The 26,479-nt window shown below is 42.2% G+C and overlaps 2 protein-coding genes across 3 annotated transcripts in view; one reads left to right on the top strand and one right to left on the bottom strand.

Moving 5' to 3' along the window:
• Positions 1–1,576, bottom strand: part of mettl4 (methyltransferase like 4) — a 7,539-nt gene extending 5,963 nt beyond the window's left edge. The window contains exons 1-2 of the mRNA XM_034560508.1: positions 1,141–1,576; positions 633–698 (exon numbers count right to left, since the gene is read on the bottom strand). Coding sequence (XP_034416399.1) covers positions 633–698; positions 1,141–1,374 — 300 coding nt within the window. The 5' untranslated portion in view covers positions 1,375–1,576. The remainder of the gene's footprint in view (positions 1–632; positions 699–1,140) is intronic.
• Positions 1,380–26,479, top strand: smchd1 (structural maintenance of chromosomes flexible hinge domain containing 1). 2 transcript variants are annotated; one of them, XM_034560503.1, is made up of 47 exons: positions 1,380–1,914; positions 2,372–2,447; positions 2,884–3,042; positions 3,128–3,210; positions 3,326–3,459; positions 3,597–3,711; positions 4,062–4,181; positions 5,258–5,421; positions 5,529–5,622; positions 5,724–5,937; positions 6,019–6,151; positions 6,848–7,028; positions 7,240–7,437; positions 7,539–7,652; positions 7,939–8,045; positions 8,379–8,461; positions 8,575–8,688; positions 9,385–9,462; positions 10,564–10,683; positions 10,778–10,922; positions 11,090–11,192; positions 11,478–11,550; positions 12,088–12,227; positions 12,404–12,532; positions 12,627–12,845; positions 13,250–13,392; positions 13,768–13,853; positions 13,936–14,054; positions 20,091–20,252; positions 20,372–20,500; positions 20,628–20,707; positions 20,885–21,042; positions 21,173–21,288; positions 21,356–21,417; positions 21,929–22,016; positions 22,129–22,260; positions 22,356–22,511; positions 22,599–22,725; positions 22,832–22,951; positions 23,264–23,349; positions 23,444–23,566; positions 23,708–23,889; positions 25,006–25,115; positions 25,578–25,648; positions 25,734–25,902; positions 25,988–26,146; positions 26,223–26,479. In XM_034560503.1, exons 1-47 carry the CDS (start codon positions 1,783–1,785, stop codon positions 26,303–26,305), a joined length of 5,889 nt encoding a protein of 1,962 aa, XP_034416394.1. In that variant the 5' UTR covers positions 1,380–1,782; the 3' UTR covers positions 26,306–26,479. The 2 variants fall into 2 exon arrangements, with proteins under 2 accessions (XP_034416394.1, XP_034416395.1); XM_034560504.1 differs by having other exon boundaries at positions 1,651–1,914; positions 26,212–26,477.

Raw genomic sequence — 26,479 nt, 5'->3', positions numbered from 1 at the left:
TCTGAGCTTGTCTATTTCATAAATGAGTGTTTTCTTTCTGAACCTATACTATAATATTGGCTTATGGGTCTTTAATGGTTGAAAACGGAGTCTCATCTTAATTGTCTTTGCTATTTTAACAGCGAGCTCAAATAGTGGCAGCAGTGGTCCTTTTGGTGGTAGGCTCAACCAGAACTTGCCACGGTATAGTTGCTGCTGCTGCTGCTGCTGCTTGGGAGAGTTGCCACTTCACTTCACGTAGGTTTTATTTGCAACACACAAATTACAAGCAACCCGAGTCGATCCGGAGGCAACAACATTCTCAATAATTGAGCCCCCCTCCCTCTCTGTCCCCAGAGACCTCTGTGTTGACCTCCCCGGCTCCAGTCTCATCATATGCCTCATCTAAGGGACATCTGGGTTTCATAAATGTAGCCATTCATCTCTCAACACTCCTTTCACAATACTTGCCAGAGAAATAAAATGTGACGGGATCATCAGTGGTGGAAAGAAATTAAGTGCATTTACTTAAGTACTGTACTTAAAGCAGAGTTTTGAGATACTTACTTTTCTACTAACTTTATATTTCTACTCCGGCACAAAACTCTTTACAAAGACAACATGCAGCTAGAAGAGAAAGAGATTAAACCTACCTTCTCGTGGAAGGCCTGTGAATCAATTTCCCCCTGGTTGAGTTCACTGGGTCTTCGTTTCCTTTTCTGGAAGTCAAATTTACATGAAATAATTACAATTTTTTTTTATTTCACAGGTAGTAGATGTTCAGTCATAGATTTTTCTTTCTGTATACAATTTTTGCTCAGTGAACTTTTTTTCAATTATTGTACAAAAGGTGTCTCTGATTTCTCTATTTTTGTTTTTATAAGCGGCTAGTATAACTCTGATTTAAGAGAATTTAAAAATAAAAATCGTCAATAAATAACTCCTAAGTTTTTGTTGATAGTAGATAAAAAAAAAAAATCTGCATAAATCAGGACTCCACTAGCTTTAGCTTTGTGTAAACTTTTTTTCTCAGCGAATATAAAGATAATTTAAGTTGCATTACATAAGTGTAACGGTACTTATCATGACATAAAAGTGTGTGAATATGTGAATACAGTCCCATAACCAGCCGCTGTAAAGTAATGTTTGTGAACCCTTTACCTTTGATGGTTTGTCTGTTTTATGCAACATATCCGTGTTTCCTTCATCCACAGCAGCACTGGGCCTCACACTATAATGGCTTTGTAACATCTGAAAGCATTGCCTTTTGAAACGACACTTCAAGTGTGACTTTTGATTATCATCTCTCAGCCGGATGCAACGCGAATACCCCTGATCAATGAGTGCGCGTGCATCCAAAACCCAGCCCCCCGTGTTCCGAACCACCGCGGACATTGTGAGGATCCGATCGGTTCAAACTAGCTGGCGTTTAAGCGGATGCGTGTTCATTCTAGCTCGCTTCCCGTTTAGATTGAGCAGCCGTGCCCCTCACCCAACGTAAACAACGTGCTCGAGCCAATTCGTCTTGCCAGTCAATGTTACCAAAAGTTAAAGCGCGTTGTTGCTGTTTCGTTTTCACGGAAATAGAAGGGGTGTGTCCCCAACGAGTTACCGTAGAAACGAAAGCGCCTGAACACAGCAGTTAAAGGGCCAGACCCTCTTTTACTGTCCGTGGTGGTGGTTTGTAGCCAGCTCCGACGGTTGGTTTAAAGGTGACATCTAGCTACAACGTTTGTTTAATCGAAGTCGGGATATGTTCAGAGCTGGTTTTCTCGATTAGCTCTGAAAACCGAAACAGTCTCCATGGAGGAAGGAAGAGACCGCAGGAGGATCCACGTTTACGACTGCCGCTCCGAAAACAAACAGCAATATACGAGGACATTGCTGGAAACAAGGGGTTTGGACTTCAACGGCTTTCTTCTACTTCTGCACCGGGTAATGATATAGCCTAGCTAACTAACTTTTCTTAACTTAACTAACTAATAACTGAGTTGTCTTCGGAAGGTGGTCAGAACGTTTGAGCCCATCTTAACTTTTACTGATATTTAGACTTGAATTGGAATGTATGGTCTTCATTTCAACTCTGAATATTTTAATTTGTTATCTTGTCAAAGATAAATAACTAGGTTAATTAACTACTGCACGGAGGTGCATCTTCCTTCCTGTCTGGCTCTGAGCTTGTCTTGTTTGGGGAAGTTGCCACTGACGCTGTTCGAGGTGATTGGCTAAAATCAATAATGTTATACAATATAGTGTAGAATAATAAACAATGGAGATTCTGAGACTGAAACGATGAATGGATCAACACAATAGTTGCCTCTAAATAGTCTGTTTATTTGATTGTTTCAGCTGTAATAAAGAACCGAAACTAACCTTTGACATTTTATTACAGACATTCTCAATCCGTCCACATGAAACATTTGTGCTTGCAACAACGGACCGAATCGTCCTGGATTTTGACAAATTTGGTGAGTAAATCACTCCTGCAAAAGTAAACAAATACCCTGCGATACATTTATAGCCGTGAAAAGTAAACCAAAAAATGTAAAACTTGTTTTCTGCCGTGACACAGTAAGCAGAGGAGATGCTGCAGCGTAAAAAAAATTAATTACGCCAAAATCTTAAATATTACCGGTAAAAGAATTTATAACATTAGAGCTCATCAATACTACGGTCTTTAATAATTTAGCAACGACGCCTGTTTAATATCTGGTTTTGGTACCCGTTCCTAGTCCAGTTGAGGCCAGAAAGCTGCAGCAACAAGCCATTTTATGGCATATGATCTGTACATGTCATCATCAGTTTGTTGCGAATGTGTCTATTTTAAATATTAGTTCATGTTATAAGTCGGTATTTATACCAGTTTACACAAGACAGATAAAATGGTTCATGTTTTGATTGCAGAGGAGCTTCAGGATGGCCGCACCCTCCACATGTTGCAACGGGAGGACCAAGCTCTGGCAACGGCTACGGAGGAGCTCATCAAGTTTGTGCCTCATTATGATACGTTGATCAAGGGGGGCCAGTCCGAGTACTACAACAGTGAGGGCCAGAAATCATTGGGTAAGTTCTCGTATAATAAGTAGTATCCTTGAAATGGACAGAGACGTTTAGCTGCATATCATCACTCATAACTATCTACTTCCAGCGTACGCGCTTGCTGAGCTGATTGACAATTCTCTTTCGGCCACATCTAAAAACACGGGGATGAGGACAATAGAGATACAGATGGTTGGTTATGCATTTGCATGTGATTTTATAACCATATATGTTGCCTTTTTAGAAAGTCTGTGCCTTCGGTTTATTTCGATCTGTTATGTTGACTGACCTTCTCTCTGTTGTCCAGGTGTTTGATGAAACTCTTGCGAAACCTACCATCATTATCTTGGATAACGGGTGTGGGATGACCTCGAAACAATTAAAAAACTGGGCAGTGTTCAGACTCTCTAAATTTTCCAGGAAAAACGTCACAGTTGGAGGGTTGGTGTGCTTTACCTTCTTTACAGTTCAACCATGATTGTCCAACGTTTCCTTCTAAAGTGATCTCTTTTCATTTTAAATGCCTACAATTTAATTGTACGTCTCTTTTTTTCTGTTTCTCTTTTTCTTCACTACAGTAAAGAAGAGAGTTATGTTCGGCCTGAGCCGGTCTGTCGTAGTCTCAACAGTGATGTATCCTACTTTGGAGTTGGAGGAAAAGTGGCTGTTTTCTTCTTCGGAAACTCGACCAGGGTATGTATGCCTTCTCTGAAAATAAAAACATTACCACAAACGGTAACAAAGAGTAATACTGATGTAGTCCATGGATTCTTCTTTTATCTTATGTTTTGGTTTATAACACTTTTAACCAAGGAAACTTATCACAGTGACATTTTTTTGATCTTTCGTTGTAACAATCCAGAGTTTAACAGTAGAAATGTTGCATTTCCCATTCCAGGGGATGTGTATTTGATTGGCCAACACAAGACTTTGTCAGATGATGTCATATTGCTTTGAGTTGACCCCCGTTCTGTATCGCCAGACTGACCTCATTTGAATGAGTGAGCAAAAACTAACCATAGATTGGTTTAACTTTTCTTTAGATGATCACTAAATCAATTGGCTCCCCAGATGTTCATGAGCTGATTCTGTCAAAAGAGGAGTTTGAGAGAAAAGAGAGGGACAACGAAGATATTTACACCAGTGTTATTAAAAACAGGAGGGTAAGTGTTCTGTTTTTTTAAAAGCCTCCGTTCAGATGAAGTAAATGCTTGCATGTAACTTCAAAAACAAAATGATCTCCACCATTTTAAGCTCCCTGTGTTACACAGGTGTGGGCTTATTTTCAACACACTGTTCCTGCTCCTCTCTACCTCCTTCTGTTTCATGGATTGGAGTTCCATTCATACATTGTCATATTCATGTAATGTGTTTATGTAATGCTGTTCATTCTGTACACTTGACATCTATTGCTTCTGTCCATCCGGGGAGAGGGATCCTCCTCTGTTGCTCTCCTGAAGGTTTCTTCCCTTTTTTTCCCTGTGAAAGGTTATTTTTGGGGAGTTTTTCCTGATCCGATGTGAGGTCCTGGGACAGGGATGTCGTATGTGTACAGATTGTAAAGCCCTCTGAGACTAATTTGTGATATTGGGCTATACAAAATAAACTGAATTGAATTGTTCATACACTTAATTTCCTACATTCTTCTCGGTCAAGAAACATGTTTAAAAAAAAGTCTGAATATTACCAGAATTACATTGTCGTATACTTCAAGCGACAGTGATGTTGAAGAATGATGATGAAGGAATCTCCGCAGACAATGTTCTTTCTGGTATAATAAAGTTTATTACAGACAGGAATCACAGGTCAGGACGGGCGCCTATAGTACGCCCGGAGACTTCTCGGTCACTCAGAAGATCTCCTGGCCGGTGCGAGGCAGGTCAGTTATATAGGCAAGATGTTATGCCCAAAACTTGAGATAACGTCACACAGGGAGGTTAGGGAGACACCCTAACCAAAGAAATACATTTCAGACACAGGAATACAGACCCTTCCCTCCAACGGGTCTAAGCGCATTCCTCCGATGGGGGAAACTAACGACTAACACATGTGGAACGATGGTTTGGAATCCGAGCCTCTAAGCAAGGCCGAATACACCACAACATCACAGTATTTGAATATTAAATAATCCACCTGTGCTATCATCTGACAGACACAACCTGACGGACTCTGGTCTCTGCGCTGCTCTTTTATTCTCTGTTATCTGTCCTCTGTGTGACGTCTCATCCTCCTCCTGCAGCCCGGCGACTCTTCACATCTGAAAAAAGACGAGCGCTGCCTCCGTTCCCTCATCGCTGAGGAACATGGGAAGGAAAGCTTCACAGCCGTGGTCATCACGGGACTCTTCCCTGAGCATATCACCTTTTTGAAAAAAGATTTTAAAGTGTGGACCAGACAGCTAGCGTGAGTTCATTCACGCACACCATCCGAAATGTACTCTCAAAGTCTGAACGGACACCAAATCGTCTACTTTTGATTCGTTTTCAAGTTCTGTTATGTCCATATTTCAGTCACGTATATCACTATTACATTCATGGAGTCAATGGAAAAGACACGAGTAGCTGCTCTTCAAACTCTGATCATCTCCCTAAAATTGACATTCAGGTGAGGCTGCAAAAAAGTGTATTTCTTGTCAAGAGTGACTTCTAATCATCTTTCCTGCTAATAGTTTAATGCTAATATCATCGCCTGACTCTTTAAAACAGATCACTTTGTGCGAGAAGCCTCCCAAGTTACCCTGTGCGCTGAATCTGAGGGAAGTGGACGACGACATGCAGACTCTGTACATAAACGCTGCTGTCGACACGTTTGACTTCACGGCCTCCCCTAAAGACGGCGGCACGGTGGAGGGACTCATTCGATATCACCCCTTCCTCTATGACAAAGAGACGTACCCAGAAGACCCCAATGCTCTGCTCGGTATTCTAACTCAGAAATATTTAATATGCTTAATTTTCTTTTTGTACTGCGTATCTAATTTTGGTCTTTTTTGTTTGTCAGATGACGATGATGGTGATGATGATGGTGACGGTTACGACAATGAGTCTGGAGCCTGGCATCAGACAAGAAAGAAGGGGCTGGTATTTGACTGTTTCTGGAATGGACGGCTTATACCTTACACCAAAGTGCAAGGGTAAACGCCTCCTTTCCATTCTTTCCAATTTAAGTTAAAAAGAATAGGACGTAACTTAGTTCCTCAGTTGTAAAGGTTTATACATTTTGACTACTCTTGATGTGAGAGTTATAGAATTGAGAGGAACAGCTCAAACACTCTGATAATAGATCAGACTCTCGTGTCACAACACTAAATTTGAGCTAGAAGATGGTTGTTCTCACATTTACCTTTTTTTTTGTATGAATTACACAAACAAAATAGAACGTGTCTATTTGTGAGGTTTCGAGGTGCCGGTAGACAGATTAGTAACTATGCTGGCGGCTTTACGGGTAGCGACGCCGATCAGTTGGTTGTTCCACCACTTTGGTCCAGACTTCATTTCTCTTGGATATATGACATTTTCTGTAGATTTTCATAGTTCCAAGACAATGCATGCAAACTTTTCCTCTAACGTCACCATGAGGTTCACATTTATGGTTTTGAGTGAAATATCTCGGAGTGATTGCAATGACATTAAGTACAGACACCCTCGTTTCCCAGAGGGTGAAATAAAACTCCATTTAACTTTTCATCATCAAGTCTAAGCTTAATTTGTCCAGTACTTAACTAATGACATCATTCCAGGAGCTGTGTTTAATGAAAGCAACTGAAATTATTAAAGAATGACCACAGACTATGGATTTTTCTTATGTTTTTGCTCTTCATTTGTGACAGGTTTGACTGGTGTTCTCCGAATAAAGGAGCAAAGGAGCTTGCAGAGTGTTACAACCGGATTTCAGGAGTGCTTTTCAGTAACGATGTCTTCGAGGTCAGCATAACCAAGCTCAGCTTCATGCACCTGGAGGACAAACTGAACAAGAAGGACACCTTCTTCACACGCACCGTTAATTCACAGGTGATCATATATACCAATGCATATTGTTTAATGTGTAGAACAACTTACAGCATTCAAGACGTGTCCTTTTTGTAGCAGTAGAACGTCTTGTCTTCCTGTTTCCTGCTGGTCAGAGATCTGAATTGTAATGGAGCTTCGTTCCGTTTGTTTAAATTTAAAAGCTAAAAGAACCACCGGGTAGTTGCTGAACTGTTAATTTGAACGTCCACAGAATCAAAGAGGAAACATTCAGAAGGAATTCACGCAGTGGCTGAAAAACTGCCATGAGAAGTGGGACAAGCAAGTGAAGTTCCTGGGCTATACGGAGACCATAACACGGACGGATATTCCCACGAAGAAAATGCAGCATCCCTGGGCGACGTTCTCTTCCATCGAATGGGACGGCAAAATATACAAAGAAGGCCAATTCGTGAGCATCTTTTTAGTGTTTTTTTTTTCTTTTTCTCTCCCCTAGTGTATATTCTGATTGTTCTGTATTCCACATTGATGCCGGCCACCTTCTTCATACAGGTGAAGTCTATGAAAACGGTGCCCATTCTGTATGGTCGTGTGGTTCGCTTTTTGCTGCATGGGAAATACGACAACAGCGTCTTTGCCACAGGAGGAGAGGTTGAAGTGGCTCTGGTAAGGAGGGAATTATTTGGCTTGAACACACGTTTGTATTGCATTTGTCGTGCTGTTTTTGTAATTAAAAAAAAAATACAAAAACTAACACATAGAAATCCTGGCATCAGGAAACAACTCACTACAAAGAACAAAGAAGGTCGCACTAGCGGAGAAATCTCCTTGTGCAAGATTTTAAGTGACAGGAAAAATCAATGTTGAATCTTTTCTCTAAATCTATTTGTTTTTGAATGATGTTTTGTTTACTTTTATGGAGCCCGATATTGATAATTAAATATGTTTCCAGGAACCCAAAGCATTTCACGACAAGATAAAGACCATAGCTATTTCCAAGATTGACAAGAACGCCACAGATGAAGCCATCAAGAACTACATTGACAATGATGCCGCCAAGTAAGCAACTGTAGTATAATTTGTTTATAACAAAATAACATAGGCTGTTGAACCTCCAAGAGATTGTAGTTGAGATTAAAAAAAAAATGTCAAGGTGCTGTTCATTTGTGAAGATTATCGTGCTTAAGAAAATGTTTAAATGGAAAAATCCCATTGGCTTTTTGTGGAAGTTAACAAATATATGACATCCCTGCAGCACCCATTTTTAGATATGTGTAATTTGTTTGTTATTCCCCTCCACCTAAATCTCCTTGTCCAGACTTGACGTAGTAGTAAAAGTCCAATGAGACTTTATCAGTTATTTAATTATAACTAATAATGTGTTTGTTCCAGGCTTCCAGAGCTTCTAACGGTGGACTGGCCAGAAGGGAAGCCCTGGCCACAGAATGCTGCTCGTCCAGCTGGGACTCCGTTTGGTAAGCTGCAGCATGGCTTTCACACCACATACATTCACATACTTCTCATTGTTGATAATCACAACAGGGTAACGTTTTCTAAATGTCCTTTCACCCCTCCCATATCATTGCAGGGCCAATCAAAGTCGAAATTCTAAACAAGAAGAGAGAGTTGTTATCCATGATGCCCTCAGTGAGCCAGGGAGCAGGGAAAAAACTGATCGTTGAGCTCAAAGTCGTCGAGCACGGTAAGAAATCCTATCTGACTGTTGGTGAGGCGCCACGGGACACTCACAAAACACAAGAAAGGTTGGATCAAAGTTGGATTCCCATAGATTTATTTGTAACACACAGCTTCCTAGCCCTGCGTCTCGATCTACGACCCCTAGCCTCTACAGCTCTCTACCTGGCAGCTCTCTCTAGTGCCAGGTCACTGTGACTGTGCGTCCTGTTATCAGTCCAGCTGGTGAAACCCCTCCATTAAACTCTTCTTCTCTGGCCCTGCACCGTATTTTGGGGCCGTTCCCTGTTCACCGGCTCGTAACTTACAACATTTCCTGGAATATGCTTTCCCCTGAACCCCGTTTGTGGCCGGGACAACTAGTTATATGTGCTGTATATGACCTCACACTTTTTACTAAAGCATATGATAGAAAACCTTTTAGATATAAAATATATATATATACACACACAAAGATTTCCCCTGCTTTTCTCTTTTTTTATATATATTGTATTTAACTGAACATTTGAGAATACAAGACATTGACTGAGAAACTGTTTTTTTTCCCATTTATTTTCTAAAGTTTTATAGACAAAACAATTAATGAATTAATCTAGAAAATAATTGACATATTAATTGATAACTAAAACAATCCTTAGTTGCAGCCCTAATGATTTCAAGAGCTCAGAGTTTCTTCCTGTGAATGTTTGTCTTACTCGTGCAGGTCCTAAAGCAGACCAAGAGATTCTCTGTTATAGCGCCCAACATTCAAGGAAGTCGGGTTTCTGGTTCAACAAAATTGGTACGTTTGTTTTTGTTTATCTTTTGTCATTATTGTAGTGGTTAAATCGTGCTCTTTCCACAATTAATATCTTGCCATTGAATTGATCACTGTTGCTATCTGACAGAAAGTGAGGCACCACCGGAGTAACAAGGACTCACAAACGAGATTAAATAGTCTTTAGTCCACGTTGGTTTATTTGCTTCTACTGAGTTGTCTTCTCGAGAATAACTAACAAAAGAAGTGTATTTCTTCTTGTACTTTTATGTCTGGGCGGTGCAAATTCTGCTCCGCATGCACGAATAAACACTAACAAACACTCACAGACCACCATAGAGATCGGATCGTTTCACTCCAAGTAGCTTTATTTGCATTTCACAAAGTACACGCAAGCCTTGTTGTCCCAGGATCAGCTGAACTACCACCACAACATACTTCACACCATTTGCTCTGTGACTTAATTGTCCCTAGAGACCTCGGGGTTCCGTAATCTCTGCTCCCCAGCCTCCTTCCCAACAATCTTCCTCTGCTTTACGCCACATCATGAGGGACCTGCTATTGTTTCTTGCCCGTTAAATCCTCCCCTCGCACACATCTGCCCTTTTCCCTTGAGTATCCTCCCTCTGCTATGTATCTTTCCCTTTTTACGACCTTGTTATCTATGGTCCTGTGGTCCACCAGACCCCCCCTTTTGAGCTATATATCCTGGTCCCCCTCTGACAGCTCCTTCTCGACTATCTTGTGGCCCAGCACCCTGTTTGTCTGTGCACACAATCAAGCTGTTGTCTCTACAAAGAGAACTTTTCTTCTCCTGTGATTTTAAAGGACACAATGATTCACAAGCATATTCGTAGTAAAGGTGATTGGATAACAAGACACATACCCCGCCAAAAAGTGCATGCATATTTAATTATCCTCACAGCTGGAAGTCGAGTGCTTTGTGTTGTGAGGCTTTTGATTGAGTTTGTTTATTTGCTTAGTTGTACAAATAAATAAGGGTTCTAATGATTTACACCATTTCTTAATTTATTTTTCTACCACATTGGTTAACTTTTGGATACCCGGATTCATGTCTGCTGAAGGGATCATGCATCAATTTTGCAAACATCTCATCTTTTGCAGAAAATCTGACCAAACGGGGGAAGTATACGCTGTCCCTAAACACAAAGATGCACGAAACTAATGCAACCGCCTTTGGAGGCCGAGAGCTTCCGAGCTACATACTCAAGTTCACCATCAACGGTAAGTGAAACCTCTTTAAAACCACTTAAAGTGACGTATTTATTATAATTTCCGAATACCCTAATCTCACACGTCCACTGTTTTTCCTTCTCAGCGGGTTGTGCTGAGACTTTTGTTGTTGGGGAAGTGAGCGCCACTCTTCATGTCGGAGTGCCATTCGACATTCCTCTTCTGATAACGGATGGTTATGACCACTCGGTGCCGCTTCCTCCTGATCTCAAACCTGTCCTTAAGTGCAGGTGGGTCACTACTCATGGCTTGACATGTGGTTTTATCCAACAGCAGCTTTATATAACTGATTTGAAAGCCTAAGTATAGATGTACCATTTGCCTAGCATGTCTTAATAATTTGACAGATGTGGGCGTTAGCTCTGGAACCATCAACATTATCGTTATTGTTAATTAGGGGCTTGGATATGAGCTACGAGACTGTGGACAACCGTGGGACCACGTGCACCATCAAAAGGGTCAAAGCAAAAGGAAAAGTTCTAAATTACCAACAATCAAAGGTTAGAAAAACAATACGCCTCCTATTATAAGACATTAGTTTGCCTATTTATTAGAAAGGAATAAATATGTAATAAATAAATAAAATGATTACACTAATGATCTTCATGCACACTGGCCTAAATGTCACTAATACCATAAAATCATAATGCAGTACAGGACTGCCACTTACAAACAAAAAAAAGAAGTCTCTTCTCAGCCTTGTAGACAAGAGTACAATATTTGACTTGAATAATTTGCTTGATCCCCAAGAGAAGAGACGACAACTGCTTCTCCTTATTTTGCAGACGTATGCCCTGAACGTGACCCTGCCTGGCCTGAAGTCCGACACACAGACGATCAAGATCTGTCTTCTTCCTGGTAGGACTGCAATTATTTACTCATTTTGGAACAATAATCAACCTTGAAACAATGATAATTCATATAGAAGCACGGTTGTTTTTATGTTTCTGTTCAAATTAATCGATTTTAAGGGTTTAAGTATTATTATTATTATTATTATTATTATTATTATTATTTTTAATTAAATGCCAAACATTTTAGGTTATCAAATAAAGGAATTACCATCTCTCACATTACATAATAAAGATATTTGAGTTTTGGACTCTGGGAAGTATTTTCCAGTATTTAGAATTTAAAAAAAGAAAGAAAAACAGTCGTTTTCCAGAAAATATGTTGTTGGTTTTCGATTGTCATTTTAGTTTAAACAAAAAGGTTACCCCCCCCCCACTGACTGCTGCGTGGGTCTTGGTTAAGATATCCAAGGTCATCCATCTGTGGTTGATGTGTTTGCTACAAACATTAAGATTAGGGATCATGCCACATTTCTTTCTAGACATTCCTCCTGAGTTGAGTAAACACTCAATATTTTCTCAGCTGCATGACGATGTTTTTCAGGTAATCCACATTCCATCCACGTGACGCCAGAAGACGACACGATCACAGTGGAAAATGGAAACCCTGTCAAGTTTAATGTTGAAATTCAGGACGAGGCTGGAAACATCACCGCTCGTCCCAAACAGGTCATTTGCTGCCAGGTACTGTCTGTGTGTGTGTCTGTCATAAACTATTTTCACGGTACTGTTCTCGTCTTTCAGAGCCTACTCTTGTAACGCTCCCTCTATATCCTTTTTAATAAATTCTATAATCTGAATGACTATATAAATATATAAAATGTTTTACTTATCCACATCCCTTTTTATTTCCAATTCAGGTTCAGGGGTTCCCATTAGTGGCGACCGACTGCAGCGTCACAGGAGCTGGACAGCTTGTGACAAAGCTAATAAACCTGAAAATAATCAACGGAGAGCCACAGAACCTCCAAGTTAAATTTGAGATTCCCGTAAGCAGAAATAGAACGACGCTTTCTGTTTCGTTGAACATCCCTTGATTACAATGAGTCTGACGTCTGCACCGGTTCTTCGTTTTCCCACAAGAGTCAAAAGAAGATCCAGGCGGCCGTGAGGCAGCTGAAGGTGTTGCCCAGCACAAGGGTCTCCCGCATGGAGCTCTGCAGCAGCGACAATTTGGTGCTGACGAACAACGAAAAGATAGATTGGCTGGCTGGAGGCTTGCTGGATAACCTGTTCTATAAGCTCTATGACGAGGCTGGTCGAGAGGTTCCTCCCACTGCTAAAATAGCCTCCAAGATCAAGGTATGTCTAGTTTTGTAAAAGTTTGGCAATAAGTAAAACACATGATGTTTCTACAATGAATGAATCAGATCCAAACTATCGGTCCATATATGATACTCGTTCTTGTGTCTGGAACATATGTGTTTAGGTTAGAGGCCCCTGTGTGACGCTATGTTATCTCCAGTTTTGCTCACAACATCTTCTCTATATAACTGAGCTGCCTCGCCCCGTCCAGCAGAACTTCATATTGACCGGGAAGTTTCTCCGTCTTGACCTGTGATTCCTGTAATAAACTTCCTTGTACAAGAAAGAACAGTGTCCGCGGAGATTCCTTCATCATCATTCTTCAACATCACTGTCTCTTGAAATATACGACAAACACTTCCCATCTTAATGCTGACTTGTTCCCTGTGACTTTGTTTCAGGTTCACTGGACAGGAGATGTAAATATAGACGATCTGGTCGAGGGGAAGCTGCCCGCCGTGCATGTGCCCACGCAGGTGCAGCCAGCGCTCTTCTTCGAGGTGTCCTACCAAGACCAGAACCTGTCCGTCTCCTTCTACATAGTGTAAGACGCATTACCCGACTCGAAGCTGGGATTCAGTGTTTGCAAGCTAAAAGATGCTGAATTTGAAATTCGGAGCAATAATATTGCAGCAAACAACTTATTGCCTATGTCAAGACGCATCAGAGTAATGGCGTCCTTGTGAGAGCATGAAGTCTCTCTCTGCCTGTGTGTTGTCTGAACTTCTCTGTGCTATGTTTTAGGTAATTAAGTTTAAGCGACCCCTCTCCAGGCTTTAGCTTCATATTTAACGAATAGATGCGAGAGTGGTATAGATTTTATGACCTAACTCTTTGAAAGAAAAGTCTATTTCCCAAAATGCCAAATATTTCTATTGATATTTCACGTGTCTTCATCCTCTCTTGTCTTGTTTTGTAGGCCTCGTCCGGATGAACCAGATCGACTCAAAGCAACTCTCCTCCAAAACACAGTGAAGCTGGGGGAAATCCTTCCTGGAAGCATCAGTCAGTACTTAAACTCCCCCCAAATCTTATTTTTGAGGATATGGTTGCACACTGGATAACACGCATCTCCTTCCCTCTGCAGACTTGGAGCTTGTGGACCAGTATGATAATGTGACCACGGCGCTTACTTCCAGCTGTATGAACCTCATGACCGTGGAAGCTGAGGGTCTGGACAAATCGGCCATCGCCTTCGGTTGGCAGGTGGGAGGAGAGACACACAAAGTTCAAGGAAAGGGGATTTGTTTAGCACACAATTAAAATCACTCGTGCTATCATCAATCTATTTCAGCTTTCTCTGCATGAGGACATCCTTGTGGTGGAAATTAATTTTCCGTTACCTTGGGACAAATCAAAAGTACTTTTAAGCACGGTTTTCTTCTCAGAATCAGAATCAGGTTTTATTGGCCAAGTAAGTTTGCACAAACAAGGAATTTGACTTGGTAAGGTGACTCTCAGTGTGCTTACACAAAATATACAATACAATACAGTATACAAATATACAACACAATACAATACAATACAATACAAACAAACAGTGCAATGGACTAAGGAGTTTAAGAAGTATGTACAGGCGGAATGGCTATATACAGTGGCTGTGGAATGTTGCACAGCAGTAGTGCAAGAAGAAGTGGAGAGTGCGAGAAGTGCAGGGATTTAAAATATATAAATATAAATATATATATGTGTGTATATATATATGCTACAGTGGTGTTATTTGTTCAGTAGTGAGACGGCGAGGGGGAAGAAACTGTTTTTGAGTCTGGAGGTTTTGGCTAACAGTTATCTGTAGCGTCTACCAGAGGGGAGGAGTTTGAATAGTTTGTGCCCGGGGTGTGAGGGGTCTGCAGTGATTTTTCCTGCCCGTTTCCTGACTCTGGAGGTGTACAGGTCTTGGATGGTGGGCAGGTTGGCACCGATGATCTTTTCTGCAGACCTGACTGTCCGTTGGAGTCTGTTCTTGTCCAGTTTGGTGGCCGATCCAAACCAGACAGTGATTGAGGTGCACAGAACAGACTCTATGACTGCGGTGAAGAACAAGATCAGCAGATCCTGAGGCAGGTTGTACTTCCTAAGCTGGCGCAGGAAGTACAACCTCTGCTGGGCCTTCTTGATGATGGTGTTGATGTTGGGTTCCCACTTCAGATTCCGGGAGATTGTGGATCCCAGAAACCTGAAGGATTCCACAGCCAACACAGTAGTGTTGTGTATGATGAGGGGGGGGCAGTGCTGGGGGGCTCCTCCTAAAGTCCACTGTCATCTCCACGGTTTTAAGCGTGTTCAGCTCTAGGTTGTTGCGACCGCACCACAGGACCAGCTGTTCAACTTCCCGCCTATATGCAGACTCATCATCATCACGGATGAGGCCGATGACTGATGTGTCGTCTGCAAATTTTAGGAGTTTGACAGATGGGTCTCCTGAGGTGCAGTCGTTTGTGTAGAGGGAGAAGAGCAGTGGGGAGAGCACGCATTCCTGAGGTGCACCAGTGCTGACTGACCGGGTGCTGGATGTTGTTTCACCCAGCCTCACCTGCTGCCTCCTGTCTATCAGGAAGTTTGTGATCCACTGACAGGTGGAGGCAGGCACAGTGAGCTGGGTGAGTTTGGTGAGGAGGACTTCTGGAATGATGGTGTTAAACGCCGAGCTGAAGTCCACGAACAGCATCCTTGCATAGGTCCCTGGGGAGTCGAGGTGTTGCAGGATGTAGTGCAGCCCCATGTTGACTGCATCATCCACTGACCTGTTTGCTCTGGCCTGGTTGTACAGGATCCTGTCCCCACTCATGAAGGCCTCCTCTTTGGCTTGACGTAGCTGCTTGAGCCTTGCTGTGAACGACGGTTTATTGTTTTTAAAGATGCAGTACGTTTTGGTGGGTACACACATGTCTTCACAGAAACTAATATATGACGTCACAGTGTCAGTGAGTTTGTCTAGTGATGTAGATGCAGCCTCAAAAACACTCCAGTCAGTGCAGTCAAAGCAGGCCTGTAGCTCCAGCTTTGACTCGTTGGTCCATTTCCTCACAGTTTTCACCACAGGCTTTGCAGATTTAAGTTTCTGCCTGTAGCTTGGGAGGAGATGAACCAGGCAGTGATCGGAGAGTCCCAAAGCTGCACGCGAAACAGAGTGGTATGCATTCTTCAGTGTTGTGTAGCAATGGTCGAGTGTGTTTTTGTCCCTGGTGGGACACTTAATGTGCTGCCTGTATTTCGGAAGTTCGCGGCTGAGTTTTGCTTGGTTGAAATCCCCAAGTATAATCAGGAGAGAGTCTGGGTATTTTCGCTCCGTGCTGGTTATCTGGTCAGCCAGGTGCCGTAGTGCCTCGCTGACGCAGGCTTGAGGTGGTATGTAGACACCGACCAGAATGAAGGAGGAAAACTCCCGCGGTGAATAAAATGGCTTGCAGTTAATGAATATGGATTCTAGGTGAGGAGTGCATATTTTCCATAGCACTGTGGCATCTGTACACCAACTTTCATTGATATAAAAGCAGACTCCTCCTCCCCTTGTTTTCCCCGTTAAATCTTTAACGCGGTCCGCGCGGTGGAGTTGGAAGCCCGGCAGATGGAGGATGCTATCAGGGATGTACTCACCAAGCCATGTTTCAGTGAAACACAGGGCGGAAGATCCTGATATATCCCTGTTTATTTTGTTGAGGAGCAGCAGCTCGTCCATTTTGTTGGGCAGAGAGCGGACATTTGCCAGATGTAACGAGGGGAGCGGAGTTCGGAACCCCCGCTCTCGCAGTCTAACCAGCGCTCCGGCGCGCTTCCCTCGCCTGTGTCTCCTCCAAGCTCCACAGAGAGCTGCTGCTCCACCAACCAATATCTCCAAAAAAGTTTCTGTGTCTGTAAAGTCCGGTGAAAGGGTTTGAGGAAAGGAATGTCGAACACTCATAAGTTCGTCTCTTGAAAAAGTAATCGTAGAGGGATTGCTGAAGACCGTACAAATAAACAAAAACATAAAAAGCACAAGAGAGCGCACCACCGTGTCGACCATCCGCGGCGCCATCTTGGTGTGAGTCTAACAATTTATTACAGGATAAGATTACAACGAGTTTGCAAGTCATCAACCGTGAGCCTAAGTACAAACGTCATGAACATTCAGCCGAATGGAACAGAGGGCCGACTCTCACAGGAGTTTCTGCTGCCGTCGTGCTAAACTGATTCAATTTCAATTCAGTTTATTTTGTATAGCCCAATATCACAAATCACAAATTTGCCTCAGAGGGCTTTACAATCTGTACACATACGACATCCCTGACCTTTGACCTCACATCGGATCAGGAAAAACTCCCCAAAAATAACCTTTGACAGGGAAAAAAGGGGAGAAACCTTCAGGAGAGAGGATCCCTCTCCCCGGATGGACAGAAGCAATAGATGTCATGTGTACAGAATGAACAGCATTTACAAAGTTACATAAACACATTACATGAATATGACAGAATGTATGAATGGAACTCCAATCCATGAAACAGAAGGAGATAGAGAGGAGGGGGGGCGGGGCGCATCAGCAGGGCCAACGCGGGAGGCCGGCTCACCAGGCATCAGACACCTCCAGGTCCAATGGACCCTATGAGACGTGAAGTCACAAAGACTCCGGGGAGGAAGCAGAGTTAATAAGGTGCAATGGAGAGATGTAAATTCATCCATAAGGAGAGAGAGAGAAGAGGAGATAGGTGCTCAGTGTATCCTAAAACATCCCCCAGCAGCCTATAAGGCTATAGCAGCATATCAAGGGGCTCGACCAGGGCAAACCTGATTCAGCCCTAACTATAAGCACTATCAAACAGGAAAGTCTTAAGTCTATTCTTGAATGAGGTGACTGTGTCTGCCTCCCGGACTGAAAGTGGAAGCTGGTTCCATAAAAGAGGAGCTTGATAACTGAAGGCTCTTGCTCCCATCCTACTTTTTAGGACTCTAGGAACCACAAGTAGCCCCGCATTTAGTGAGCGCAGCTCTCTAGTGGGGCAATATGGTACTACAAGCTCCTTAAGATATGATGGTGCATCACCAATCAAGGCTTTGTAGGTGAGGAGAAGAATTTTAAATGTGATTCTTGATTTTACAGGGAGCCAGTGCAGAGCAGCTAATACAGGAGTAATGTGATCTCTTTTCTTAGTTTGTGTGAGTACACGAGCTGCAGCATTCTGGATCAACTGGAGGGATTTAAGAGACTCATTAGAGCAGCCTGATAATAAGGAGTTGCAGTAATCTAGTCTGGAAGTAACAAACGCGTGAACCAGCTTTTCTGCATCTTTTTGAGACAAGATGTGCCTGATTTTTTTAAATGTTACGTAGATGAAAAAATGCAGTCCTTGAGATTAGCTTAACGTGGGAGTGAAAGGACAAGTCTCGGTCAAAGATAACGCCGAGATTCTTTACAGTGGTGTTGGATGCCAGGGAAATGCCATCTACAGAAACCACATCACCAGATAATTGATCTCTGAGGTGTTCAGGGCCCAGTAAAATAACTTCAGTTTTGTCTGTTTAACATCAGGAAGTTGCAGGTCATCCATGTTTTTATGTCTTTAAGACATTCTTGAATTTTAGCGAGCTGGTTGGTCTCCTCTGGTTTGATCGATAGACTGATCAGTTCTTATACGCCGTCACAGAGGCCCAAGTAGAAGAAAAGCTGTGTGCATTCGACTGCAGCTGAGAGAGAAGAACAAGACCTTCTCTCGCTCTAACCCCCCCTGGGCCTCCGTAATTGGTCATGTTTGACTCGTGTCCAGCTATATAACCCCTGGACATGTCGGTCATCAATAGTGCCTCCGTGAAGACATATGGCACATGTCAGGGATTCCCAGTCTAGCTACAGTCTAAGGCGTAGGTCATTTTCCATGGGGAAGAGGTCACCTCTAGGTCCTCTTCTCCGCCATAAAAATGCCAAGCACAGCCTAATATATGCATGAGGGAGGAAAGTGTTTTGTGCCCGAAACAGGAAGAGCTTTCAGTTATTGCCTGGATAGTTCAACCCTTGTGACTTTGCTATCACTAAATAATATGATTATGTGGCTCATTTTATTTTATTGTCAAGCAGCTTCTTTTTTTTTTTTTTTTTTTCGAGTAACAAAGAACGCGACAAAACATTGTAAATGACAAAAAATAAGATTAAAATAAATAAATAGAAAAAAGAAGAAAATGAAAAACAATAGGGGGTCAACAATCGCTCTTTACACTATTTGGGATCATTCATTTCTGGTCACTTAATACCTTGAATGCTGTCCTCTTCTCCCAGCGCTGCTCATGGGTCCCTGATTTTAACCTTAGTAAATGAGTAATTTTTTCCATTTTATGTATTTCCTCCACGATGTCCAGCCACTGTCCTTGGCTTGGGGGGTCACTTTTAATCCAGTTCCTTGTGATGGCCTTTTTAGCTGATAGTATCAAGATGTTATATAGATAATTGTCTTTCTTATGAATTAGATCGCCATGTATTAGTCCCAGATAAACGATCCGTGGGTCCCTGGGGATCTTATAGTTTAAGATCTCCTCCAGAGTCTGAATGACTTGGTCCCAGTATGTTTGGAGTTTTGAGCATGACCAAAAAATGTGTGAGTGGTTGGCATTCATCTGCCCACACTCTCTCCAACATGGTTGCTCTATACCTAATTGTTTATATTTTGTGTATGGTGTAATGAAAAAGTGGATTAGGTTCTTCCACCCAAATTCCCTGCATTCAAGCAGCTTTTAACTGAGATGCAACGTTTCTTCTCTTTGTGTGGTGAACTTAAAATTGTATAGTATTCAGATCAATTTCAGGTTCTTAAATACAAGTATTAATATTTAATGCTGCTTCATTACTGCTCAACAGGGCAATATTTTACTTTTATATTTCCCTTCATTTATTTTTAAGTTATAGTGGAAAAACTATAATTATATAAAATATTATTCTACAATTATTCTCACATTTGAAATAGAACCGTCAAATGTTTTATAATTTTTGCTTGAAAGATTATTTAAACGATTATTACAATAGCTGACAATTCAGTTTCTTTTGATCGATTATTAGTCAAAAAGTATTTAATAAATAAATAAATAATGCTTTTTACTAATATAATAGTGACAAGGGTTATTCTGCATAGTGAATACTTCTTTTGATGCCCACACTTACTTATTTATTTTTACTCTTTAAATTGTGTCACAAATACCTTTTACTTAAGTAACTGATCTGATTACTTCTTCCAAAACTCTGTAGATGTCCTGAAAATAATGACTGATATCTGTTGAAATCAGGAGAGCAGCCGTTCAGTTCTGGTGACGGGGGTGCAGTTCCAGTCCGGGCCTCTCGGGCCCCGAGAGTTGTGCTTCACCTACAGGAGCTTTGTGCAGCGCGTCATCATTAAAGTGACGGCTGGAGTCCCCGCACAGCTTAAACTCATCAGCGGGCCAGAGAAGGTAAGAAAGCTGACCCTGGTTGGGACCCTTTGTTCACAATTGTGTTTATATTTTTATCATTCAGCCCGTTAAACTGTCAAGCGTCAAAGCACATCTTTTTTTTTTTTTCTTCCCATAAGCCTTTGCAGGTGCTGAATGACCAAGGCATCGCCACGCCGTTCCTCATCCAGCTGTTTGACGAGTGGGGAAACCCAACTACAGACCAGAGGGTCGTGGTGAAACTTAACTCTTCATCCTCGAGACTGAAGGTTAGCTCCACGAGCAGTACAACACTTTGTTATACTTTTCAAAAAGTCAGTAAAGGCGAGGAACTTCTGAGTCGTGAAGGCATTATCTAAGTGGAAGAAATGTAAAGAGACCCTCTTGTTGCTTCAGGTGACGACAGCTGTCACTTCACAACCCGTGAATGCAGAAGGGAACGCCTCTTTCACTGTTGGTAGTGTGAGCGGACCAAAGTAAGTGTCACTTATTATCATTTTTATCATCATAATGCAACAATGGTAGTGTCTCAAATCAGGGATTGTATTGTCAGTCAGTCACATTTCCAATACTGTTTACATATCCTGAATTAGGACACAGCTAATGTCCCACAGGTCACTAATAGGAGTGTTGTTACTCTGTTGTTCCACTAGGGGGCACTATCGGCTTGAGTTTAAAGGTTCCTTCAACCAGAAACCCATCTCTGGTCCCACAGTGAACCTCACTGTCATACCTGATCCCAACAAACCTGTCAGCCTGTTGGTGGAGTACAGCACCAGTGCCGTGTTCCCTGCTGGAGGCCATTTCCCAGGTTGACATCTTAATCAAATCTCTTTTATGTTTTATTTTTTTCCTGTTTTTGTGGAGCTCTTATTTCACTATATATGCGACCGGTTTAGCGTCTCTTAGCAAACTAAGGGCAGCTATGTGTGTCTGTTCAGTCTTCTCTGTGACCGTGGTGTCTGATGAAGGAAGCCCCATGACGACCTTTAACCCCGCCGCTGCGTCCATGTGGCTGTGGAAGGGAGAGCCGTCAGGAAACGCGCCTCCACAAGCGGTGAATGACTTACCATCAAGTCTGTCACTGATTCTTTTCTTTTAAACTGCCACTTCTCTTGTCTCAGGTCACTGAGCTGAAGTGTAGTAAACCAATGAAGAATGAAAATAATGACCGTTTTCACTTCAGGTAAAATACTTTTGCATCCTGTCCGCTTCTGTTCTGCCTGAGTTGTTGCAGGATGTTTAAAACACACAATATCACAGGCCGCTGACTGACAACCAATTCGCCTCTGGGGGCTGTGGCCCAGACCTTCTCTGGGGGCCGTGACCCAGACCTTCTCTGGGGGCCGTGACCCAGACCTCCTCTGGGGCAGCGGTGTCGCAACTGTAGATGCGAGAATGGAGTTGTAATTGAGAGATGACGTCTGCGGATTGTTTCACATCACAAGCAGCTAGTTTACACATAAATAACAGTTTAACAGCAAAAAAACTAATTCCCGTTGTCATTTAATGTATTGTTCATTGTTAATTAGAAGACAATTGAGAGTTGGATGATAAGATTGATACCACTCTGATGTCGGCACAGTAAATATGAAATATAAACTAGAAGCTTCAGGGGAAACCGTTTGCCTTTGTTGAAACGGTAACTATTCCTTTTTAAGAAATGTAAATATTGTTTATGTTTTCTTTCATTGCAGAGATAAAGAGATCCCAGAGCTTGTTGGAAAGTACACCATCCAGTTTTCTCTACAAATGGGCAATGGAAAAGTCCTGTTCAGTAATCAGGTTGGTTCTTTCCACACATACAATCAGTTGCAATTGAAAGCATATTGAGATGGTCTCTCATATCTGTTGAAAAGGAAAGGTCATAACCTCAGCACTGTTTCCTGTCTCCTAGATTCCGATAAATGTGGTGGCCAATCAACCTGTCAAACTGGGACCCAACTCACAGCTACCGACCCCGGTTGTTTCCAACAGCAAGGTCATGGCCAACCGCACCCTGGTGGAGAATATGACTCTGAGGATCATGGTGAGCGGGAATGTTTACGTGTGGCAACAGAGCAGAAACGGCTTTAAATGTGCAGTTAATCAGCTGATTAACAGAGTTGCTTTGACTGATCCCAGGATTCCTATGGCAACGCAGCGGGGCAGGACCTGGAGGGGAAGGTGGTCGTTTCCATTAAGAACTTCAGCGGCGACGGCAACAAAAGCCTCCCTCTGTTCGAAGGCGGAACCAGCAGCTTGATGATACGATTGGTAAAAGGAGCGGCGCTCATTAATGTGAGTAGCCGACACCGCTTTTATTTTGGAACGGCGCCCACGATTCACGTTGCAGCATATGATAATTGTTTATTTTATTCTCCAAAGAGGCTCGTTATGATGGAGAACAGCCCCGGCGAGCATGGGAGCGCATACATCCTCCTCTTCAAACCTGAAGCGTTAATGGTTCCCACCCCACTCGTTCCTTTTGAGCTCCCCTTCCATTTTTCCAATGGTATGGCATGAAAACACTTGAAATCTGTGTATGGATTGAGAACCGTATCATATTTCACTTATGGTGAGATTGTCAATGCGTGTTTTATCTTTTTTTCTGATTTTAGATGCTGAGAACCAACGAAAAATTACTGAGCTGTCCAGGAAGAAAAATGAGCTCACTACTTCTATTACTGCAAGCAGAGAAATCTTTTCTACATATCGTGAACTCCTTACCTTGCTGACCAGTAAGATTTGATCTCCTCTTTTCTTTTTTCTTTTCATAGTTCTTAAATCTCGTTCAAACTTAAGAAACTGTTCAATATTTTTATTCAACTACAAATGTTTGATTGGAACTTTCTGATCGGAGATTAAAAAAACAAAACCGTGTATCAGACCAGACAATTGAAACCGGCTGTCGATGCTCGGTGTTACAGACGCATTTCAACTGCTACCAAGAAAGTATTTACCTAACTTTAACTTGTGTCTGTGTATTATTTTTGTCTCTGCAAATATGTCTTTGAATTGGTCTCTAATTGCAACTACTTCCTCCATCACAGATCAGCACCTGGTCGCAAGTCAAAAAGTGGTCGCCCTTCGAAATGATCTGATCAATAAGGATGTGAACATTGCCCAAACTGAAAGTGTAAGAATCGATTCACACTTAACTTCTGTATGTGTAGAAATCTAATTTAAATATCTATTTTTGTTATATATGTAAATATGTATTCCTTTTGTAGAACCCAGATGTTGACAGATTTCTAAAAGAAAAGGTAGCTGAAGCCGACCAGATCCTGAAAACACCCAGAAGAGTTTTCTCCATCCAGGATCCCTTCATCGGGCAGCAGGATGTTTTAGGAATGGTAAAATCAGAGAAAAGAAGGAGTTTTCTGTCGGCTTAAAGAACCCAAAGTCTTTTCAGGAACGTCCATCCAGATGTGTCCAATGAGTTTGAGAGAACCTTTGCCCCTGGGTTTATTTCCCCCTTTACCTTCTGGGTGCAGGTTGGCCACCTGGCCTCTGTTCAGGGCGACGATGCAGCGTGGGTCATCTCCTGGCATATCAGGGGTGACATGGACTGTGTCATCACCAAAACCAGCGCAGCAGCGCAGAGGATCTACGACTACACCGGAGGCAGGCAGCAGGTTATGGCCCTCGACAGTGTGTTTGTGCATCCGGGCAACAGGTGACCCTTCTGCGGCGATGGTGGATTTCTTTTAAATAACCGTATTTCTGTTCACACACACTATCGGTGTTGGTGCCTGAGTGGCTTTCCTGCTGAGATTCCTGTGCGGTCTTGATTATAGTTTTTCATTCTTAAGCAGACTCCTCCTCCGAGCCTTTCAACAATAGTAATTTAAAGATCTCGTGGCACCTCCTCGCTGAACAGACGGTTTAGAAAGAATCCGCTAGGACGATCCACGGCGGAGACGTGCACCGAATAGAACGAGTGGACAGTCAGGAAGAGCAAATCATAGATTGTAAAAATTCGTGAAGGGAAGTCTTGTTTTCAATTTAAACTCAAAGGAAGTGATCATGCAAATGAATGCATGCTTTGAAATGTGGACCACAACTCAATGAACGTTCTGAATTTATGATATAAGACTTCAGAGTCTTTTTTATATATTAAGTACTGATAATGGTGACTAACATTATTACTACATAGAGAGCAACTTCCTCTTGATGACGGCTACATAAAGCATGTTTTGACAAATGACATGCTAAACATTCAGCTGCACAGTTTTAGATTTTACAATGAGTTGTTCTGACTTTGTTGGTTATGGTTCAATAGTGTTGTGTTTTTGAGTCTGCATCACATTACTATTTGGGCTGAAACAAATGCTTGTTTTTTTATTATGTATTGATGTTTTTTGATCAATCAATCAATTTCCAAAATCTCACGGTGGCCTCTCTCTGTGTCGTACTTCACCAAGAGTCCCAAACCCCAAAATGATTCAATTAATTTTCACATGAGGGAGAAAAAAAAGCAGCAAATCCTCTCTAATGATGAGCTGGATTTAAAAAAAGTTCACATTTAATTACAATTATTTAAACAATTGATTATCGTTATTGCTTCAGCTCTAAAATGATGATGTACCAATAATGTAACATAGAAGCTGAAACTGGCATCAAAAATGACTCAAACAATTGTTCTGCTTTTGTTTCTGTTTTATATTGTAAAGTCTGAGTTTTAGATTCTTGGTCGGATGAAACAAGATGTTTTGAAGAGTTCACGGGAAGCTGTTTTGTGTGATTAACTTTTATAAAACCAATTTTAGTCTAACATCTGAATTGTTTACAGATCGATGCCACACATAAGAAATGACCGCCTGCTCTTTGATCCCCCTGGAAACCCAGTCCACGCCATGGACCTCCTGCAGTACCCCCACAACCCAGAGAACTGTATCATTGGTGAGCTCCCTCAGATTAGAGTAACGCGTTGTTCTTCCATTGCTATGGCTACAGTCCAGAGGTCCTGGGGGGGTCTTTCCAGGGTTCCCAGTTCTTTCTGTGTTTGCTGATGTGGTATTTCCTACATGCCCCGTCTACTCCTGTTGAGTCTTGGGTAAATGGTTCCATCTGGGACCCAACCTCCATAGGGGCGGAGGGGTTTTTCCCATCGGGGGGCCCCCGTCACTGGAGCAGAAATTGAGTCTCTTTCTCCACATTAAAAATGTCTTTTAAATTTTGGGATTTTCTGTCATTTTTGGGTTATGACTTAAGTTGAAGCAGACATTTATCAGAAGCCATCTCAGTTGAGCTCTTCGGTCTCCTGTCATCTCCTCTTTGTGAAGGTTCTTCAGGAGCATCAGCAGAAAAGAAAGTTATGAATGTTTACATTTGTCCAAATGGCTCTGAATGTTTTCTTTGCAGCTTTTAAAAACATCCTCGGAGACACTATTCTGATTGATGACCTGGACTCTGCGATCAACTACAGGAAGGCGGTGAGTGACGCTCGCCGGTTGGAGGCGTGCCGTAAATTCACCGGCCCTGTGGTAATTGTTCCTCTTAATGTGCCGTATCTTAAAGGTGGTACAGAATAAGCTGCCGTGTCCCACCATCCTGACCAGGCAGGGCGACCGGGTCAGTGCTAAGGGAAAGTTCGGAGGCGCCCAGAACAAAGCCCTACCGATGAACACGCTACACGTGTTCGGAGCCCCCATCCCACAACATTACTACACTTTAAAGCAACAAATAGGTGACGTCACTCACATGTCTATGTTGGGTTTTGCAGTCCTGTTAAGTCAGATTGTGCTTTTAATTCCGCTTGTTTTATTGAACAGACCTGCTCACCCATCACCGGTCCGCTGTGGAGATGAGGGACCGGGCAGCGAAAGACCGCGAGGAGCACTTAAAGAACATAATGTCTCCTAAGAACCTGAAAAGGCACGAAGAAATGGAGGAGAAGGAGAAACAGCTGGAGGAGATTCAGAGACAACTTGGTATGTTTGTTGATTTGGTTCTATTATTATTCCGTTAGTATATTTGATTTCTAATTGGTCTGCAGTCTCCTTCTAGAGTCAACCCCAGTAAGACCAGTGAAACGGGGTCTTGAGGGTGCTGGTGAGCCATCCAGCACCACTCCAAAGAGAGCAAAGTAGAGGTGGACCAACCCAATGTCATCTTTGAGCTATTGGAGTTGTTGTAATTGAGTTTTTTATTTGTTTTTTTATATGTTTTAATACTTATATTAATCAGAACTTCTGACAAAGTTATGTACATAGAATTATTAACTAATTCCTTTCTATGCAAAAAAAAATACATATTTTCTAAGA

This window comes from Cyclopterus lumpus, chromosome 20, assembly GCF_009769545.1.
Source record: "Cyclopterus lumpus isolate fCycLum1 chromosome 20, fCycLum1.pri, whole genome shotgun sequence".
NCBI lineage: Eukaryota > Metazoa > Chordata > Actinopteri > Perciformes > Cyclopteridae > Cyclopterus > Cyclopterus lumpus.
The sequence above is the reverse complement of the archived record's forward strand: the minus strand, read 5'-3'. Positions and strand labels throughout refer to the sequence as shown.

Excerpts from the sequence above, each read along its gene's own strand:
- smchd1 (XM_034560503.1), top strand. The coding sequence starts at position 1,783 with ATGGAGGAAGGAAGAGACCGCAGGAGGATCCACGTTTACGACTGCCGC. Across the intron at positions 21,418-21,928 it reads AATGACCGTTTTCACTTCAG|AGATAAAGAGATCCCAGAGC; the intron begins GTAAAATACTTT and ends CTTTCATTGCAG. Across the intron at positions 22,952-23,263 it reads ACTCCTTACCTTGCTGACCA|ATCAGCACCTGGTCGCAAGT; the intron begins GTAAGATTTGAT and ends CCTCCATCACAG.